Source organism: Squalius cephalus (assembly GCF_949319135.1).
Source record: "Squalius cephalus genome assembly, chromosome: 6".
NCBI lineage: Eukaryota > Metazoa > Chordata > Actinopteri > Cypriniformes > Leuciscidae > Squalius > Squalius cephalus.
Genome location: NC_137127.1, coordinates 45,449,637 through 45,469,952, shown reverse-complemented (window position 1 = coordinate 45,469,952; position 20,316 = coordinate 45,449,637). Strand labels below are relative to the sequence as shown.

Below are 20,316 nucleotides of genomic sequence, written 5' to 3'. Positions count from 1 at the left end.
CACGATCGGATAGCTATCCGATCACATAAAACGCATGAAGTGGCCAGGTGTAAACAGCCCCATTGAAACAATCAAACATGTTTGATTGATTGATTGATTGATTGATTGATTGATTGATTGATTGATTGATTGATTAGTTGGATGAATAAACCAAATCAAGTCAAACATGAAATAATCAATTAAGGCGAGACATTAGAGGTGAATAGGGATTTTTTAAAAAGAAAAAAAAATATTAGAAGCTATCACTGTGAAACTTCTCTAGTTTAGTACTGGCATAAACATAAGAAAAAAAATATATATTACAAGTTTTTTTGTAAATTAATGTTTTCATTTGCAAATGAGGCCTTATATACTTACATATAAGCTCATTTGCACACATTTCCAAAAATAAAATCTGGAAATTGGAAAGGATCAGGTTTAAAATTATTGGTTCTATTTGTTGACATATTAGATTAAAGGGCTTTTACAGAGGGGATTCTGATATCAGCCTAGTGTATTAGCCTTTTCTACATTTCTAATGAAACCCCCAACTTACAAACAAAATATATATTCAGTTCATAAATATCAGTAGTGTATAATATTTAAAAAATGAAAATGTGATGTGAAAGATATGAATAAAAATTATGTTTATTCAGCCAGCGCACATACCTGTATTTACATCCTGTTTTCGGTCGAAGTCCACAGTAGTCGATTGTCGAGTTCACGCGCATAGGTTTAGTACCTATGATCACGCGCGTGAACTCGACAATCGACTACTGTGGACTTCGACCGAAAACAGGATGACATTTTGGCGCCGAGAACCAATCACCTAGTCGGAAATTCACATCGACCAATCAGATGTGGTTTTCGGCTGTAGATTCCCTGGAAAACTTTTGCGGTTGGTTATTTCTGACAGCGCTGTGTAGGAGACACAGGCAGGAGCTCACCAGGCCCTTTGCTAGCATCGCTACCCACGCCCCTGGCAGGAGCTCACCACACCCTTCGCTAGCATCGCTACCCATGCCCCTGGCAGGAGCTCACCACACCCTTCGCTAGCATCGCTACCCACGCCCCTGGCACGAGCTCACCCCGCCCTTCGCTAGCATCGCTACCCATGCCCCTGGCAGGAGCTCACCACACCCTTCGCTAGCATCGCTACCCATGCCCCTGGCAGGAGCTCACCACGCCCTTCGCTAGCATCGCTACCCACGCCCCTGGCACGAGCTCACCCCGCCCTTCGCTAGCATTACTATCCACGCCCCTGGCACAAGCTCACCACGCCCTTCGCTAGCATCGCTACCCACGCCCCTGGCAGGAGCTCACCACGCCCTTCACTAGCATCGCTACCCACGCCCCTGGCACGAGCTCACCGCGCCCTTCACAAGCATCGCTACCCACGCCCCTGGCACGAGCTCACCATGCCCTTTGCTAGCATCGCTACCCACGCCCCTGGCACGAGCTCACCACGCCCTTCGCAAGCATCGCTACCCACGCCCCTGGCACGAGCTCACCGCGCCCTTCGCTAGCATTGATACCCACGCCCCTAGCACAAGCTCACCACGCCCTTCGCTAGCATCGCTACCCAAGCCCCTGGCACGAGCTCACCGCGCCCTTCGCTAGCATCGTAGGCATCGGGAGTTAAGACCGCAGTTTGAGCCAGGCTCAAAGAATTGATAAGAGATGCTAATACAATGCTAAATCGTAAATCAGATGTATGTACAATAACATTACGATGTCCAGCAATTGATTTAAGTTCATTGATTTTATTTTTGATTTTAGTACATTGTGTTTAATTTGTCATTTAATGAGATCTAATAGATGTTGTTACTGTGGATAATTTTCACATAAATAAATACATAGATCCAACTGTTCTACATATGTACTATAATGTCCATTGGCAGAACTTTTGCCAAGTGTGTCAGAGGTTCTGGGTTCCAATCCACACAAAGTATAAGAATAATTTTTTTTTTTTTTCCTCATCAAAACCGATAATGTTTATCAGAGGTTGTATATCAAGCAGGGACACGTTTGTGTGCAGTTTTGTGATTTCACCGGAACAAATAGAGAGTCTCTCTGCAACGGATTGAAGCGCGAGTCCCAGTGAAGACTATGCGTGAGCCACAAGAGAACACTGTACGTACCACTGATCACAGTGGCACCGAGCACTTTGATCACTTGATTTAAAAAACAACACATTTTAGCGCTAGATCGCCTCTTATTTAACAAACGAACAAAATGAATGCCCTGCTAGAGTTGACTAGGGATGTTTTATTTATTTGTATTGGTACATCCGTGCCGCGAGATGTTTCAAAAGTGGTGGGGACACAATCAACCCTGGCAAAAAGAGGTGGGGACATGGCCCACCCACGCCACCCGCCCCACCCGCCCCACCCGCAACCATAAATTACGCCTATGAGTCAATCAATCCGTCACTGTGGGTCTCAGGTGCAAGCCCTCCACTCAGCCCCGCCCTCGGTTCGGGACTCTGTCTCCGCTGGGCTCTGCCCACTTTTCCACCATTGTTCAAAAATTGACCACTGAATGAAAAAAAATTGTTTTCATCTGCCATGACTCGCCTTAAACAGTTGATCAAACATTAATTCAGTCATCAAGATTAAATTACACAGTCCAATTCCTTCAGTTTTTCCATACATTGTGTGAGTGGAGAAATAGCTCTTGAAAAACATGTAGGTAACACATAGAGAAGTATTTCATCTCTCTCTTGGACAGTAAGAGATAAGACTATTGATTGATTTTTAGTTTGCTTATTTCTATTCCCTACACTGCCATCTACAAACGTACAACTTATATGAATTCCAAATCAGTATAGCAAAGCAAGTCATGTGAGTATCATGGTGATGAGTACTTTTAAAACTGAACTCATCTTTGTCCCACTTGTGAGATGAAGACAAAACAGGGAAAGCTAGTGGATAGAAATACAGAGTTTAAGTCTTTTCTCTGTGGACCGTAAAAAATTGATTTACTCTTGTTTTCATTCTCCCTCTTTTTGCACTGGATAACGTTATTAATACACTATATGAGTGCTGTCATCACTGTGGCCCAGTTTCCACAAAGCACCTACACCCACACAACCTACACCAGATAGATAAATTGTAGCCCCATTTTGGTACGAGCTCATGAAGACACTCAAACGCACATTATAAAATGTATCCGAAAGCTTTAAGGCTGTGTGGGCTTACACAAAGGAGTCCTTCCTCCCACGACCAGTGGAGAGAAAAAGAAATCAAGCTGACTCAAAGGGTACCGACTTCCGAGCGCCGAAGGGAAGAGGGAATCATCCCCCCCCCCCACCCCCCATCGTTACCATGCAATGTGAGATTACTGTTGGGACCCTGGGGCCACATATTCTCTCTCCATGAGTGCTGGAGAGTGGAGGAGTCGGTGATTTTTTTTTTGTGTGTGTGTGTGTGTGTATGTTAAAGTGAACCAGTGTTAATGTCCGCATTCTCCGCCAACTTTAAGCTTCAGACCATATATCATCCACTTTTACTTGTTGCTCTGACACTTTCATCATGAAGATGTTGGAGAGATATGGGCCTGCAGGAATGAGAGTGTTCACGGGAGCCGCTTTCATCTCCTGCGCCCCCTGCCTGCGTGAATCGGTCCCTGAACAAGAGGGAAATAAATTGAAAGCTTTCCGTGGCAGTAAGAATGACAGGCAGGTGTTTTGGGGAGCAGTTTGTGATGAAGAAATCTTTTAATCCTCTTTTCATTATTTGTTTGCTCCTCGTATGAGGCCAGCTAATCAGAGATGCTGAACATGGAGGATGAGGAGAAATCATAAAATGACTGGTGAAATGGAATCAATATTTGTTGCTTTTGATTTGATTTGAACATTTTAGATCTACTGTCATTACGGAATGGAAATTTCAAATGATTCTGTTTGATCTTTTTACCAGAATAAATGGAAACCGTGATGCACTAATATATCAGTGTGACAGAGAAATATTTGATTGGTCTTGTCAATCACAGTTCTGATCACCTACACTGAATCAAAGCCAAACCCCTACGTCATAACCTTAAACTGAGTATAGCATTGACAGCACACCCGAGAAATCTGACTGTGCAACTGAGTTGACCAATGAAATCGCCTGCATGACATGATTTGCGCGTAACCGGTTTGAGGGGAAAAAAATAATACTCTGTCTTACTTCTTGAAATCACATTTAGCCATCAACATACACTTATCATACACAAACTGTACAAATACATACTTACATAAACTGTAAAGATTGTTCAGAGCAACTCAAACTAAAGCTGAAACTATGATATCATAAACAGTTACTGCACTAAATTGCTGTTTAATGCAACTGAATGAAATCAGTAATATCATGCATTAACCTTCCTTTTTCTCAATCAATCAAAGAAAGAAAAAAAAAAAAAAATTATTTATTTTTGAATGACATCAAGAAATACACTGATTGAGCCATGCTAGCAAACCTTGAACCACTGACGGCAATAACAGCCCGAGAATTTGTAAAGGAAGACGAACAATAAAATGATTTGAACCTGCAACAACGAGCAGTACCCTCTGTTTGTCAAATCAAACATGACTGAAGCAGAACCTGCAGCTCTGCTGTGTCACCTCTCTTGCAGAATCACATTTTACTTTACGAGCTGTTTTGAATACACAATAAAAGACTGATATTTTTGGTAGATTGGCCACCAAAAATAGGCACTGTCCCTGGATGATGGTGATGTTTGGTGACCCCTATACTTGATCTGTTTTGTTTCTGATGTGAAGAGCAGAAAAAACTCATCACTTGGAGCTCAAGGTCTTTGCCCTCCCCATCCCAAGCTCTCATTCTCTCTTCCACTTTTTCATGTTCTCTGTCTCCCTCTGATCCACACAAATTTTTGCCAATTCCATCACTGTGTGAGAGTGCGGGGTGCACGGATGTGTGCGTGTCTGCTTGCTTTTGATTAAATCCAGGGCAAATGTTGCTGCACACACAAAAACGTGGCAACGGCAAGAAAATCTTTCAATCTGTCGCCATGGCATGATAATGAAAAGCCATCCATCAGACCGATATTGGCAGGAACAAATTGGGTTGGGGAAACAAAGGCAGCTTGGCTGTGCCCGTGCCCATTTGTGCGCGTGCATTCGCGTGCATGTTTGCGAGCGCGTGTATTTATGTGGATGCTCCCGTTTTGGAATGGTGTGCAGATACAGGAGAGGTGAAAAAAAAGCTCTCTCCTGTCAGAGCCAGAAAGGCGATGGCGAATTGAGCTTAGCACAGAGAATGCAAAGCGGTCACGGCAGCTTAGCCATTAGCCGAGGTGAGCCCCGTGCATGAAAGTGGAACATTAAGATTTCTCCAGCGTTAGGACTGTGACATCTCTAACGCAGATGGGTGGTGTGTGTGTGTGTGTGTGCGTGTGTGTGACAAGCGGTGACGCACTGCTATTTTCATAAAGGTCGCACTTGAGCGTTAAGAGGTGCAGAATTAGACATTAGTACGCATTCAGAGGACAGTTTTTAGTGTTGCCGTGAAAACCACTTGTCAAACATGTTTGACAAGAAAGCCTGGCTATCGCAGATACATTCTAATACTTCACTGTGTATGAATGCAAGGACTCACCAATTCCAAAGTCTCGCATTAATTTGCTTTGAATGTGAAAACAAAATTAAAGTTGCCTAAGAAGTCTTGAGTAAAGGGATTCACGCTCTAATCCTCTTTTTTCCTTTCTTTATTTCCATGAACCATTCTTTTGGCTGTATTTCCATAAAGCTTCACTTTGGCTGTACGCTGTACCTCTAATCTGAGCGTAATTCCTGCCGCATGTCAAACAAGCAACATCTCCTCTGCCCTGTAAGCTCTGAACATTTTCCCTGTCTGTAATCCTTCTAAGCTCACCACTCAACCATGTGGTCATCTGGCTGCCTGCACATTTGCCCAGTTTATCGTGTCCCACCACAGGCACAGCTGGGTATGTGCCACCAGAGTCCTGCCAGTTTGTCTGCCTGAATATCCTGTGTTCTGCGATGCCCTCCTGCCCTGGCCTAGCTTTCTAATCCAGTCCTGCGCCCTAATCGAGTCCCCTGTTTCTGGAGTGGAGGAATGAAAACCAGTTACCTTTTTCCCCCATCAAAAGCTCACTTTTTTTTTTTTTTTCTTAAAAAAAGGTTTTGGGTGGTACCAATTTTGCCTGACAAAAAGGAACTAAATGTCCAGTTCCAAAACACAAACTGATATAATAAATTGAATGCACTGTAACTCTGGCTAAAAGGGAAATGCATGCATGAAAAAAGTAAATTATATGTAAATGAGGTCAGGTTGATTTGGTTCTGAGTATTTTTGGCTATAAAAAATCTGTTAATTTAGATATCAGCAATATATATATATATATATATATATATATATATATATATATATATATATATATTATCTTATTTTTTTTGAGTATTACAGAGAGTCATTGTCTAATTATTTTAAAGAGTTCAGGACTATCCAAAAACATTTTGGAGCCACTGTGTACAGTATTGTGGTAATAAATGTTTATTATATCCATATATCATAGACATATATATGGTACATGCCATGGTCTGTATATCAAACATGGTATTCCATGCCACATGCAAGAAACCATAGTAATACTGTAGTACTTGTTTTGTGTTCTGTCTCTTCATCATGAGTGCATATCACAAAACTGTTACTTACACTGTTACTTGGTAGCCTGACTACGTCAGACTTCGTACTTCCGCTCAATTTCAGTTTGCTTCTGTACTCAGTCTGAGATAGCGACCTATCTCCCAGTTTTCCTCCGGCCTGAAAACAGCCGGCCAATCAACGAACAGAGGGCGGGCTGAGAGCCGTGACGTAGACGCTGATTGTACCGTGGATGCGTAGATTTACTTCACATAATCTGCAAAAGTCGTTCACAGCCATGTTCACTCCGGTATTTCGCTCGATGGTTTTGTTTTTGCATCATACATGTGTTTACAGTGGAAGTTAGATGCGGCTGAGCATGCGCATAACACACGCCATAACCAAACGTTATGTGATTGGCCTACGGGTAACCAATGGTTTTAAACTTCAGACAAGCCTTTTCAATTATGCCCTTCCAGACTCTGTCTACGAAGCAAAGCGAAGTAGCAGAGTTTGGTATTACCAGGCTAGTTACTTGGCTGTTTTGAGGGAAAAGGAGCCATATTTAAGTTCTCGCAAAACAATCCCACTACACCCTCTTTAGCTGGAAAGATTGTGTGGCTTTCTGTGCAGCCTCAAATAGTGGATGATTTCCATTTCACAGGAAGGTGTGCATCCTCAGCACAGGTCAGAAGAGGGCAGAGAACAGCAGGCTGAAATCGTGGAGGGTCAAAGGGAATGTGGTGGAACAAATCACCTTCTCTCAGGCCAGAAGAAAACAGCCATCCACGTGTGCCAGAAATAGAAACAGCTCAATGCAGTGCTCACAGATCCTCATCCTCAAGTGTTATATAGTCGCATAATAAATGCTTTGAATGATGTCATTTCATGAGTCAGTTGTTGGGATGAGCATTTGAGGTGTGATTACATTCTGTCCTGATGGTGTGTTATCAGTGCCGGCAGATTAGACACCATTTGATGATGTCATGTGCTACATGTCATTACAATAATGGATTCATGTTTATATTCATGATGAACCATCCGTAAATATATTTATCTCTGTCTTTCTGTAGACATGGAGTGTTTTGTGATTAATCATGTGATTGTATATGTCTCTGAAGCTCTGTTTTTCAGTTTTTCAGTTACAAGGCAGGCATCTATGGAAGCACGTTTCTGCCTCAGAGTGAGAACAAATATAAAGACTTGATTTATTTGTGGCATCACGTCAAAATGTGACTGTACAGTAGCTCACATCTCAACATACAGTATATCTCATATCAGCTATGTATATGCTTATCTGCAACTTTATTACAAGTCATTTTGACTTTATATCTCAAAATCAGTGTTATTTTATTGAATCATTGAGACACTATTATTATTTAGAACTGTTTCTTATTTTTCTATTTTCCATATAAAAGTTGAAGTAAATGAAGTTATATTTGTATTATATTTTATAATTGCTACTTCATATCATACAATTGTGATTATCTCAGAATTGTGATTATCTCAGAATTGTGATTATTTCGAGTGATTGCATTGTGATATCTCAGAATAGTGACTTATTTCGAGTGATTGTATTGTCATATCTCAGAACTGAGACTTATTTCGAGTGATTGTATTGTTATATCTCAGAATTGAGACTTATTTCGAGTGATTGTATTGTTATATCTCAGAATTGTGATTATTTCGAGTGATTGTATTGTCATATCTCAGAATAGTGACTTATTTCGAGTGATTGTATTGTTATATCTCAGAATTGAGACTTATTTCGAGTGATTGTATTGTCATATCTCAGAATTGTGACTTATTTCGAGTGATTGTATTGTTATATCTCAGAATTGAGACTATTATTTTGAGTCATTGCATTGTTATATCTCAGAATTGAGACTTATTTCGAGTGATTGCATTGCCATATCTCAGAATTGAGACTTATTTCGAGTGATTGTATTGTTATATCTCAGAATTGAGACTTATTTCGAGTGATTGTATTGTCATATCTCAGAATTGAGACTTATTTCGAGTGATTGCATTGTCATATCTCAGAATTGTGACTTATTTCGAGTGATTGCATTGTTATATCTCAGAATTGAGACTTATTTCGAGTGATTGTATTGTTATATCTCAGAATTGAGACTTATTTCGAGTGATTGCATTGTTATATCTCAGAATTGAGACTTATTTCGAGTGATTGCATTGCCATATCTCAGAATTGAGACTATTATTTTGAGTGATTGCATTGCTATATATCATAATTGTGACTACTATTTCGAGTGATTGCATTTGTCATATATAAGAATTGTGACTTATTTCGAGTGATTGTATTGTTATATCTCAGAATTGTGACTATTATTTTGAGTGATTGTGAACAAAATTAGATGACATCCATCCATGTCATGTAACAATGCAATTTTTTTTTTTTCACTCCTGAAACAGAAATGCCTTCTATTGGCATTCTCCAATATTATAACTACAACCATGTATCAAACACACTGTTATCATCATTACAATACCTCTAACCCATCAGAACATTCTAGAAATGTGACATGCCAGACATTCCGTTCATTCCGTAGTGGAGTCAGGGGACCCTGAGCATAACAGAAAATGGAATCCTGGGAACTATGTAGACAATTTGGGTTTCATTGAAAGCTCCAGCTCTTTGACGCATCTCTTAGGAAAGCTTGGATTCATATCCATGTTGTCGTTGCTTAATTAGCCGAATCCCCTAGCCGAGAGCCACCTGTGCGCAACACCTAAAAACAGACATGTATCGTGATGTCCTCTCCCTCTGCGGTCCACGCTCAACACAGACTAATGCCTGCTCAGCTGGGATTGACTGGCATTTACACAGAGAAGGGCACAAAACAACAGCAGTCCTGTAAACACCCACTCACAAACACACACACACACACACACACCTCTGACAAGTGCCAAACATTTGCATACACATCCACGTTCCCTTGTGCCTTGTGGAAAAAGACATCCGAATAACAAACAAATCAAACTAATTCCTCATTGGGCTGTTAAACACAATTAATTAAGAGCAACAGTCATTTACTAAAATGAAACCTTAATCAGTTTTATGGTGTTTTTTGCACAGATTATACATTTCAAGGGATTACATGTTACTGACATAAAAGAACAGCTTGTCGTCCTGCTTAACACTGGTAAAGTAAAGCTGCTGATATAATTTGGTACTTGGAAGAAGCAGCTATACTCTAATTTCAGGAGATTGCCATCTGCTTATTTGATTTTCCTTGTTCAATCCTGGTTTGGCTTGCACAGATTAAAAAGCATCTAAGTCTAAACTGCATATCAGAGACTGCATTAGCATCTAGCAAAAAAGCTAAAGATTCATTTGAGGTGCATTAGGATCCATGACAACGTTCGATGATTACAACTGGTTACAGTCTCCATGCTAATCCCCAAGGCCACACGGGTACACGTATTACCATTTAAAGGGACGGTTCGCTCAAAAAAACATCATTTAGGCATCAACACAGCCTCATTGGAAAAACATGCCTCTATGTTTTCTAAACCTATACATACAATTCACTGCAGTATCCGGGTGAAATGAACAGTAGTAGCAGTAACAAACGTGGTGTGGTTTAATTCCAGGCTGGATCAGATTGTGGGTTAATATCATTCAGAATATTTTAACCATTTCCTTCTGCTTGAAGATGCGATGTGAAGCACAGTATGAGTCATGAGAACGATGAGCTTTTGAGAGCTCAAAGACGTGTAGAAGCAGAGAAATGGCATTAATGCTTCAGCCAATGTTTTATTTTTTTTTATTTTTTTTTTATCTCATGTTTGCTTTAGTTACCACTAACACTCAGGTATAGGGTTCAATGTAGGTGGATGTGTTATTTTCAAACACTGTAGAGCATTAACCTTTTAGCGCCATTTACTGAATGTTTCATTTCTGAACTGCCGCGTTGTGAACAACAACCATCATAATAAAACATTGCCAGATTCACAGAAATGATTCATTTCATAACAATAAAACTAAATGCACTTTTAGCGCCATTTTCAATGCACTTTTAGCAGCAAATTTTACTTTGAAAGTGACGTGAAAGGTGCAAGAAGCAACGATTTGCAGAAATGTCATCACAGGAGCGTCTATCTAATGAGCCTGGGTTGTCATATGCCAACCTGTATGACCTTTCTATGTGTAAAACAAATGGATATATTTTGAAGAACGTGACAGCTGCTTCCAAAAAAACATTGCAAATGCTCCGTAAAAGTGGTTCTTACGACTCATGCACTTTATTTCAAATCTTCTGAGGTCATGCAATAGCTTTGAATGAGGAAAAAGCCGAAATGATTCAGCTAAATGAAAGTTCATTAATAAAGTAGGGGAGTTTCATTTGTGAACAAATCATTGTTTTGGGTTGGATCTCTACTCAGGCTGTGTAAATAGAGCACGATTTCAAAGGACAGACATTTGTAGTGATGTCTGAAACCATAGTGGATGTTACCGAGAGCACTCGGACCCACAATGCACTGCAAAAACGAGTGTACAACCGCTGTATGCTCGACAGCTAGAGAATACCCATAATGCACCGTGAGAGTCACGCGCCAAATTAATTCCCATGTCTGACCAGAAGATGGCGCCCTCAGCTGAATCATCCATCCATCCATTTTCCAAACCGCTGGTCCAATGTGGCTACAGCGTAATATCATACAGGTATAAATTACTTTTTAATTAATTCAATTGTTTAATTAAGGTTTATACATAGTTTCCATGACAGAGTTATACATCTTTTCATCTTACTACTTTGCTAAGTTTCAAATGATTACTAATCAAAGCACAAAATGCAAAAGCGGCAGCACTTCTGACGCACCCAGTGTCCGAATTCTCCTAGTCAGGAATAGGAGGCGATTTCGAACACAGCCTCACTTACTCAGACACATCCGGTTCTCAAATTCAACTCACTGAATCAATGATTTGGTCGTTCGCAAAGGTTCTCGAGTTAACATCTCAGTGGAGCGGACAATTATTAGTGAATAATGACTGAATGAAGACCTGTGGATTTATTGAATAAAGGAGAGATCTTGGCAGCGTTTGACCTTGACTGTTGGAGTGAATGTTACAGACTCCTGCCTGCTCTGTCTGGCTCACCGTCTGTCTGTTCTCTCCTTGACTTATTTGCTTGTAACTCACTGTAGACGATGGCAATATTTTAGCAACTTCACACAAATAGCAGCTAAAAATAACTCTGCTTCATCCGTCGTAATTTGCGAAAGCGAGCGCAGGATCGAACCCTCCGCTCCATATGTAATGCATCACAGGTTTGATGGGCATTGGCATGTGTTAGGACGCAGATGGTCAAAATCACATTTTTAAGCAGGAGAACAGATGAATGTTCTCTGGGAAGAATTGTTGCTAGGCTGGTCGTACTTCAAGTTAGAGTGACTTACGGCAAAACAACCGTCTTCCTTATCCCACAGTGTTATTTTGGTCATGTTGTATCGTTGTAAAATAAATGTTCTTACTCAATATGTTTGTCTTGGTTTCCAGTACAAATATTTAAACATGATTAAATCTAGATACATTTACTTGAGAAACAAAATGACTTAAGATAAAAAGTATTGTTTTCTGAAAAATTAAGTGAGTTTATGCTTAAAACAAGAAAAAAGAAAAAAACACTGTAATTGAAGTAAACTTAATTAATTGTAGCCACAGTTATAACACATATCTAATCAATGTTCCACCTTTAGAAAGTATAGTGCATTAGTGCATGACAAACAACCAATTTCAGATGTAACAAGGGATCTGCAAATATTATAATGCATTTTATCTGTGGTTACAATTATTTATGAAAATATATAATGCATTATCACATACATTATGAATACCTTTATAATCCATTATACATAAAACAAGGGGGACAACATTACTGAACGCCTTTCAGTTAAAAAGCTTATTTTAAGCATAAACATTTAATATAAATCATTTTAAAGTAACTGTATCTTCAAGCACTTTTAGATATTTGTATTGGAAAACAAGACAAAAATGTTAAGATATTTCACGGCAAAACACACATTTTTGCAGGTGTTGCATGCAGAAAGTAATTTGTTTCTTTTGCCAGCTAATCAATGTGCCAACAGTTACTGCATCAATACAGTGGCGACCCTCATAGAGGTCACACACACACACACACACACACACACCTTTATAGTCTGGTGAATTCAATATACGGCTCTCTACCCAAACACAAGCCTATATACATGCAATGTCCTCCGTTTATAGCTCTCTTTCACACACAGAACCAGAGCGTCTGTGCGCGTTCTCCTACGCTCTCGCGATTCGACCTTGCTCATGAAAGACTCTATCTCTATCTGTGGGAGCATCTCTATTCACCTTGGAGGTGAAACTGTCACGCGTGGCAGTTATGTCAGCTTATTTACTGTAAACTCCAAAAGTAATAAAAACAAACCGCACATAATATGTTTTATGAAACTCTGAAAACAACATTGCCGGCATCCATCTTCAAAGATTATATTCTGACAGGAGAAACATGCCATTGGGTTTAACAGCAATAAATGCTCAGAGCATATATATATTATTTTATTTTATTTTCCCCTTATCTTCTTCAGTTCGTTTTGCTGTTTTGTTTTTGCCTCCCTGTCCTTGGGTGGAAAGTAAATTCCATTTGCTATGATGGTCCACTGAAAGTTCACCAAATGAAAGAGTTTTCATCTGAAGTTTTTTTAAAGCAAAGCTTTTCCTACGTGAACACACATATGGAATTGATCCAGCTGGAATCAGGTACTAATGCCATCTCAGCGCTCCGGCTCTGCCGTGTTAATCCCTGGAAAACAGTGGATTTGAGTGTGGAAAGCTAATTTCTCTCTCCGTAATAGATGAAAGAATGAGCGGCGCAGTGTCACAGGCGGTGTGATGGAGTGTTACCGTCCCAGCGAGGCCAGATATCAATCACCCCGTCTGACGGACAGGGCACACACCCTTCGCCAACTATGAGACAGCACAAATTTAGGGTGGGCTTGTTATCTGTAACTATTTTGAAATGCTTTTTCTTATCTTTATCTTATATATTATCTTGCTCCACATCTGGTTTAGAATACACCAAAATATATGCAAAATTTCTGTTTTTAAAGACTGCACTGACACTAAAATGAGCTGAAAATGAGACACTGACTTTGCAATACAAACACACGTTGACCTAAATTAAGATGAATAATGAGACTATTGTCTTCTGTATAAAGCTGCTTTACAGCTGAAACTGAACTTGTGTCATGAATGATAAACACATTGATTTTACCTCATTAGGACTTGCTAGCACTTTAATTATTTTCTTGTTTATTACACCGAAGCCGCTTTGAAACAATCCATACTGTTTAAAGCGCAATACCATTAATTGTGACTTGTTTGACTTTAAAGGCAGGAGTTTTTAAACTAAAGTCCAGTGGCCGCAAAAGAGCACAAGGGCGGCTGTGGAAAACTTGAGAGAAAAACAAAAGATTTTACAAAATGTATTTTTAGGGCTGTTAAAGCTAAAGCATCCACTTAAAATAGGTATTAAGTAAATGTTATAAAAATATAAACAGTACTTATAGTGAGAAAAAAATAATAATTATACATAAACACACACACACACACAAATGCTTTGACTTCAGTAACAGTATAAAAAGCAATTATTAAATTTATAATATATGTATTTTTTGTAGACAACAATCACACCTTTTTCCCTCACACATTATAATCTCACACAATTGTTGTAAAAATCTATCAACCAATCTATCAACCAATCTATCAACCAATCTATCTATCTATCTATCTATCTATCTATCTATCTATCTATCTATCTATCTATCTATCTATCTATCTATCTGTCTGTCTGTCTGTCTGTCTATCTGTCTGTCTGTCTGTCTATCTGGCTGTCTGTCTGTCTGTCTGTCTGTCTGTCTATCTGTCTGTCTGTCTGTCTGTCTGTCTGTCTGTCTGTCTATCTATCTATCTCTGTCTGTCTGTCTGTCTGTCTGTCTGTCTGTCTATCTATCTATCTCTGTCTGTCTGTCTCTGTCTGTCTGTCTGTCTGTCTGTCTGTCTGTCTGTCTATCTATCTATCTCTGTCTGTCTGTCTGTCTGTCTGTCTGTCTGTCTATCTATCTATCTCTGTCTGTCTGTCTGTCTGTCTGTCTGTCTATCTATCTATCTATCTATCTATCTATCTATCTATCTATCTATCTATCTATCTATCTAACTTCTTTTGAGAGGTGATAAAAAAGTTCTGTTTTGCTAACTTCCTCTATTCGATCACACATCCTTTCTATAAAGACGAGATCTCAGCAAAGCCAAATGATTCACAAGAACAGACTTTTTCTGTTTGGCTAATTGTACAGATTGGCTTAAAAAGCACGGACTTTTCTCTCTCTATTAAGTGCTGCCATAGAAACAGGTGTGATTTCTCCTAAGATCCATCAAGGAAAATTGTTTCCATGCTATATAAATAAATAAAAAAAGTATACTGCACCTTTGAATGTTATCATCTGTTCTTTTATTGACTGGGCGGTGTCTTGAATAATTAATTTTGATATGATCGCACGCGTTTGAACGAAAGATCATCACTTTCAATTACGAGTCACTATAAATATCTCCCTCAGCCCTCGGCAGAACAGACGCACATATTGCCAGCTAAGCTATATGCAAACAGTTGGCTGGAGAGAGAGAATGAAGGACAAAGAGCAAATCCTCTCATTTTATTCTCCCTGTCTCTCTTCACTGTCTGTTTGTCAGCATGGCAATTAGGACCTGAGGTAACAAGACCGAGAGCGAGTATGATGCTGTGACTCGCACTAATGGACGTCCCACAGGGCCAGAGTGCTTCTGTGCCGTGAGGAGAAGGTGCCAGAGTAATCGCCCCGTCACGGCCTTGCCGAGAGCCTAGGGAGTGAATCGGCACAGCTGGGAATCGGGCATCAGTCTCAGTAGGCCTTCGGGACGGGCCACTCCATCTCCTCAGGGAACCGTTCCCTCCTTTTCCAAAGCCAGAGAGAGAGATTAAGAGAGAGGGAAGGGGATTCAACTACTACATAAATGCTTCCTTTATTTGCTTGGTTAGTCCTTGAAGCAGAGTTCTTAAATTTGTTTTTTCCCAATGATAATTCCCTTTCTGTTCTGTAAGAAAATAAAGCACCTCCTGGAAGTAATGTAAATGGTTTACGTACTAATATCCTCGTAATCATGTTATTTTTGCGCTAATGCCAAACTGATTTCCCCCTCGTCCCAGTAACAAAGGAAAATGGCTCCCCTTAGGATTTCTGTTAGTTAAAAATAACAAGCCAACATCTTCAGCTGCTGCAGATTCAGGTAGTTCACAATCATCTCTTCATATACTCCCTACTGGAAGTGTCCTGACTATCTAATGCTGTTTTTTAAACAATCTCTCAAGTTAAAAATTACTTCTGCACTTTGAAACAAGTATCTTATGCTGCAAGACAGGGTTTTTATACTGAGTTTAATACGGTGTTAATGGGTTCATGTAAAAGAGAAATAAAGAAAAGCAAAATGTAGATTTGCATGAACCTGTTAACAAGATTTTTTTTTTTTTTTTTTATCACTACAAGTACTATATCTATTAGGGATGCACGATATATCGGCCACCATATCGGTATCGGCCAATACATTTTTAATGTCATCGTTATCAGCTCAATGAGAAAATTTGCCCGATATATTAAAGCCGATAAATACTGTATTATTTCCTTCAGCTAAAACACCTCAGATGCGCACTGTTCGCCATGAACAGTGAATTTGCTGAAATATGATTGGAATCACTTTCTAAAAGGAAAACACTGGTAAGTGCAACATGCGCAGCGCAAAATCTGTCATATAGGCTACATAAAATTATAATGAGAATATTATAATTGTGTGCTTGGGATATGGCTTTTAATGTTGAGACTTTTGTTTTTGTAATCTGGCTCTAAAAATGCTATAAACATTTGGATTTAGATTTGTTGGCCAATATAGCTTTATCGGCTTTCAAATAGAAACAATTATCGGTTATCGGTGTAACGACTGAGACAAATCAGACACAATTATTTAACTATCACAATAATTATTCTATTATTATTTTTTTGGTACTGTGTATTTTATGATGGAACCAACGGTCAATGTAACCTCACCCATACCATGTTTGGTCTCTATAAATTGGCACTTTGAAGATCGAAATGATTGTGTACATGATATGCCGATAGCTGCGCAACTTACTATTACAAGAATCTTTCTTAGTTTCTTCATCAGAAACCAATCCAGCTGCACATGCAAATGAACAAACTTAGAACAAAGATTCATAAATCAACCACAGAGGAATTTTCCCGCCTGGAAATTCCACCCTTCTCATTGGTCAAGCAAACCCAGAGAGGTGGGGCCTTTCTCAGGCTTTATTAGAGACAAATTCACAGTGACCCTCTCTCTCTTCTTCTGGCCTCTACTGCTGCTTCTTCGGGTTGATGTCTATGGGGACTGTGGGCCCCGGCAGGCCGTGACCACAACCTTCACTCTCCCAAAGGAGTCAGACTGTATTTTCTTCAATCCAACTCAGAAGAAAACTGCAACTTTACTATCAGTGAAGCAACCATCAACTCTTCCGACTTCCTCACTCCTTAGTTGCCTGCGTGGCCTCTCTGGCCCAGGTCCGGCGGGTCACAATCTGCATGTGCTCAGCCATGTGCTCACGGAGAGAGAGAAAACCTTCAACCAGAACAGAGTCAAACAAACCACTCAAGTTCACCAACTTTTCTTCATTCAACGGTGAAGAAATAGAATGAGACTCATGGAACCATCGAAATTATTCCGCTGTAATGGCTATGCAAGTATACATTTAATGAGATGCTCTGAAAATGATAAACTGATGGTTCTTTCCATAGTTAAATGGATCTTTCCCATAGTTCCATTTCCTGCTTCCAGTTCCATTCTGTCACTCACCCTTTTACCTATGCATGTATGTATGTGTGTTTAGATTAGTTATGTTTGTGATTTAGTTAATAAAACTTACAATAAATAGGGAAACATAGACAACGAACCAGCACAGGAATGCAAACAAAAGAAGGTAACGAACAAAGGCAGGTGTGGCAAATGAATCAATACTCAGGTAACAAGATGGGAGGGGCCAGACAATTGACAAGAGAGCACATGGCACAAGGAATACAAGACAAGCCATGTGCTCACAACAAACCAGACTAAACACAAACCGGGAATGTCAGAGCTCTGTCACCAAACCAGAACCCTGACAATATCCTATCCGGACATCACTTTTGGCCCCTACTGTAGCTACAAAATGTCATGTTTAATTCAGTCTGTTATTTGTTATTATTTGTGAAATTTACAAACAAATTCTGAGTGAAAATTGTATCTGTGTAAAATTAATTTATTTTGATATATGTGAATTTCATTATTTATTTCATTATATATATTTTTTTTTTTGCACATAATATTTGGGCTTTATGTACCTGCCTTTACAGTATATTTCAAGAAGGGGTTCCTACACAAGGGGATCGTCATATGTGCCATTAAAAAGTTTGAAAACCCATTCTCTGAGTCTGAGAGAGAAGAAGGAGGGAGAGAGAAAGATGACAATGAGAAGGGAACACGAACAGGTACAAATCTGACAGTAATCTGCCTCTTCTCTTCTAATCATGCTGTCGGTGTGAGAGATGAAGGGAGTAGGGAGGTGATGGACAGCTGATGTGATGTTGGTTAATGCTCTTTCATCGGCATTAACTGATGAGAGAGCGCTGGCACTCTGCTGATTAACAGTCCCTGTATAAAACTTCCTCATCAAGAAGAATAGATCTGCCCCAGTCTGTCACCTCTTTAGAGAGTTGTATAAACTCGGAAGATTTACTGCCTCACTTTGCACTATATTTGTCATGACAAACGTAATCTGGTAAAAGCTAGAGGTATTGTACAAGTCTTCGGTCCCGTTGCAGTGACTGGAGCATTTTAACGATTAAAGTGCCGCATTCTTTAAACACATAGTTCAGAGGTTAAGACTTCAAGTGGATGAGCAGTGTTTGACAGCATTGTAAAATGCAGATAAACTTGTGAGTGACCTCACAGTTTATTTTTTATTTGAATAACGTGATGTGTTGAATGGCAACCATAAACAGGCTACAATATTACTTGCAAGATTCTGATTATAATTCATAAATTGAACTATTTACATCACAGCTCTGTTGAATGCATGGTGCCAGTTGTTTGAAAAGGATTGTGTAACAGGTGTGCAAGGATGAGGCCAGGGCGAATCCAAATGCTCACACAGATTTGATTATAAAAGGCAAAACATAAATAATCCAGACCAGAGATCAAGGCAATAATCCAATAAACATGGAAGGGAAACCAGGAACAGTGAAGAAAAACCCCAGGGAAACCACACGCTACTCCAACATCCAACTATACCAACTTTATTTTCCTGAACCTCACAGCTATGAGGTTCCAGGTTTGTCGGCCACATTACAGTTCAAACACTTTTTTTTAAAGATGACGTTGTTACATGTTCTTACTTAATAACAGTAAATTATGCATAGTTACAAGTAACTAACCCCAAAACAAACTCAAACCTTAACCGTAACTCTATAGTAAGTACATGTAGTAAATTAATATTACTCAGAACTTATTTGAGTAAGTAGCCTACAATGTAACGTTGTCACTTTAAAATAAAGTGTAAGCCAGTTGCATATTGAATTATATTTCAACAAATTATCAGATGGACAGCTGTATGGACAAAATGTGAAAACATAATGGTTGAATGTGGCAAAAAAATTGTTTTTAAACTAGGGCTGTCAAACGATTAATCGAGATTAATCGCATCCAAAATAAAAGTTTGTTTTTACATAATATATGTGTGTGTACGGTGTATAATTATTTTCTATATATTTGCATGTATATACTGTGTATACAGTATATATTTATATTATATATAATTTATATTATATATAAATATTTTATATATAAATAACACATTTTTCTTATATGCATGTGTGTGTATTTATATATAGAAAATAATTATACTCCATACACACACATATATTATGTAAACACAAACTTTTATTTTGGATGCGATTAATCACGATTAATCGTTTGACAGCCCTATTCAAAACATGACACTTTTCCATTTGAACTTTTATTATTTAGATTGTTTGCACTTTGGGAGTTTCAAACCAGAAAAAAAAAAAAAAAAAAAAAAAAAGTTATCATCTGTGCATTATCACACTCTAACAATGGGTTGCATTTCCAAAACACTCGTGCTAACAAGCTCATTAAAACGGAAATATGTGCAGCAGACGAAAGACAGTGTTATTTTTATAAATGCATATGCAGAGTTGCTTTAGCTGAACACATATTAAAAGACATATGCTTTCTATTTAGGTTTCACATGTCAAAAACACAGTCTCCCTTTATGTATATTTCTTTTTTTCCCATTTCAGAAGGGTTGTTATGATGACACCGATGCTGGTTTGTTTGACCTGATTTGCTGACACGCTTCCTACATGAACCAAACATGTAGCTTCATAATCAAATCAGTGCTAGGACTGTCACACAGCCTGGACAAAAAAAATAAAAAAAAGAATCACAGGTGCACATGCCTGACGAGATGTCATCTCTTTACAGCACAAACACTACACCTCTGTTTGTTTGCCACCATGTCAATGAAACGTACTTCCATTTAAAAAACCATTATTTTCTGTTACTACAGTTGAAGCT

The 20,316-nt window shown here is 39.1% G+C and overlaps 1 protein-coding gene across 1 annotated transcript in view; it reads right to left on the bottom strand.

The window, feature by feature from the left end:
* Positions 1–17,281, bottom strand: part of smtla (somatolactin alpha) — a gene marked incomplete at its 5' end in the record, with an annotated part of 92,792 nt that extends 75,511 nt beyond the window's left edge. Inside the window, one exon of the mRNA XM_079874701.1 lies at positions 17,214–17,281. Coding sequence (XP_079730827.1) covers positions 17,214–17,281 — 68 coding nt within the window. The remainder of the gene's footprint in view (positions 1–17,213) is intronic.
* Between the last annotated feature and the right edge of the window lie 3,035 nt (positions 17,282–20,316).